Source organism: Nannochloropsis gaditana (assembly GCF_000240725.1).
Source record: "Nannochloropsis gaditana CCMP526 unplaced genomic scaffold scaffold480, whole genome shotgun sequence".
Taxonomy (NCBI): domain Eukaryota; class Eustigmatophyceae; order Eustigmatales; family Monodopsidaceae; genus Microchloropsis; species Microchloropsis gaditana.
This window is the reverse complement of record NW_005803473.1, coordinates 7824-9688: the sequence shown is the minus strand read 5'-3', so window position 1 is coordinate 9688 and position 1865 is coordinate 7824. Positions and strand designations below refer to the sequence as shown.

Here is a 1865-nt window from a genome sequence, read left to right as displayed (position 1 = left end):
AGCGTATCCCCTTCCCTGCTTTTGCCCTCCCTCCCTCCCCTCGCGTATTATTGCTCTGTTGTTTTCGGAGTAAGACTGATTCCTCCGCTTCCTCGCTCGAGCTGTCGTATGCGAGCGTGTGGGAGTATGTGGGGGTATGGACATATTCAGACGACTGTGCGAGTGGTCAAACGTGCCATGTTATTGGTGGAATGAGTATGCAAAGACTACAAGTTTTCCCGGTAATTTCGCATTTTTTCCTTTGACGTTACTCGTTTGCAACCTCACCTTCCAGATCCCGAGTCTGATGCTTGCTTGCGGGCCCGTTTGTTTTGTTGTTTTGCTCCTTTTTTCTTGAAAACTGGCTTTTTGAAGGTGCAAACTGCAAGCACAAAGATCAAAAAAGGTACACAACGATGTCAGTCGGGCGTAGCGTGGTAAAATTCGAAACAGAATTGACGCGCTGTAGGCTTGCTCGTCGCACACACCCTCCACGGGATACCGCTATACCTGGCTGTGAAGAGTCCCTTAGGCCACTACTTTCGCCATCTTGGTGTCCTGGACTGTCTTCCATCAATATGGACACTACCTGTAAATTACCCGTTGAAATTTTTCCAAAATAAGATCAGAATGGTAAGATTTAGAGCCTTCTCTTGCCGCTTGTCCTTACGGCAGTGGTCTCGCCGGCGTTTCAGAGAGGAAAGCACGAGACCTGAAGATGATAACAGAAGTGTTGCCGTCGCGGTCTGGGGATGCCCTTGCTTTCATTGCAGTGAGGCGCCGATCACGGAGACCTGGCAGTGTACACGGGTTCTTTTTGGAAGCTATCTTTTTTATTTTTCACCTCCCCATCCCCCCTTCCTCCCCCTCTCCCCGATTCAAACAGATAGGAGGTCCCGTACCCGACTTTAACCCTCCTCCTCCTGCGACGACCACCACACAAGGAAATGCGACACCGTCTTCGCACCTTTATGCAAACGATTGTGCTGGCTGACGGCTCTTCTATTCGGACACCTACTTTCTTGAGTAAGAATCAACCGCGGGTGCTTTTAGTGAAGGTAAGGGCCTGGCTCCCCTCCCAGAAAGGAAAGTAGAAAACTAAGGTACACCCGTAAACATGTACACGTCTTTCAGGAAAATCTAGTAAAGGCTTGTCGGGCACACAAACCTCATGTCTCATATCTTCCAATGCCCACTTCCTCTCGATGTGCCACAGACGGACCCTCGGGCCCAGCAAATAGCGGCGGAACAGCGGAGTAGGGAGGGGGAGCAGGCCCGAAGGACACAGCCAGCACCGCAAGAAAAACAGGAATAAGACGGGTGTGTGACGTACGGAGAAAGTGTGCGTGGGAAAATGTAGGGGAAAGACGCATAGACGAGCGAAAGGCCTGACATGCCCTTTGGTTTCTCTGCTATAACTTTGCAGAAAAAAGAAAGAAAGGAAGGCCTGTGGGCGTTCTTCGTGGCGTAAGCACACCTGGGAAGTGATGGCTGTTTACAAACAGCGATGCCTTTCCTGCGCCCTCTTCATCCTCCTTCACATTTCGTCCTTCTCGGCCCAAATCCTCCCATCCCATCCCTCCCTCCGAATCCATCGCTTTCCTTCCTCCTCCTCCTCCTCCTCCTCCTCCTCCTCCTCCTCTTTCTTCCCCCCTCCCTCCTCCTCCTCCTCCTCCTCAACCTCCGTTCCCCATTCTCTTCACGTGGAGGACACGAAGGAGATGAGAGCTTCTCCACACGACGCGCCAGCGCCTACCTCCCCTGGCCAACCTCCCCCCTCCTTCCCTTCTCATCCTATGAAGCCTCGAGGGCCGGGGCGGGCCACGGGAGTCTTCGAAGTCCTCATAGTCCCTCACAGCCACTGCGATGCGGGGTACAAGAAGACA

General features: G+C 52.6%; 2 protein-coding genes across 2 annotated transcripts in view; one reads left to right on the top strand and one right to left on the bottom strand.

The window, feature by feature from the left end:
- The first annotated feature begins 860 nt into the window (after window positions 1-860).
- On the top strand, window positions 861-1596 carry NGA_0226100 (uncharacterized protein). The gene is made up of 2 exons (XM_005854512.1): window positions 861-1037; window positions 1196-1596. The coding sequence occupies exons 1-2, from the start codon at window positions 927-929 to the stop codon at window positions 1292-1294; spliced, it is 210 nt and encodes a 69-aa protein (XP_005854574.1). The 5' UTR covers window positions 861-926; the 3' UTR covers window positions 1295-1596.
- NGA_0225700 (uncharacterized protein) overlaps window positions 1517-1865 on the bottom strand; it is a gene marked incomplete at its 3' end in the record, with an annotated part of 1069 nt that continues 720 nt past the window's right edge. The window contains exons 2-3 of the mRNA XM_005854508.1: window positions 1736-1865; window positions 1517-1674 (exon numbers count right to left, since the gene is read on the bottom strand). The exon at window positions 1736-1865 is cut by the window's right edge and continues 438 nt beyond it. Coding sequence (XP_005854570.1) covers window positions 1517-1674; window positions 1736-1865 — 288 coding nt within the window. The remainder of the gene's footprint in view (window positions 1675-1735) is intronic.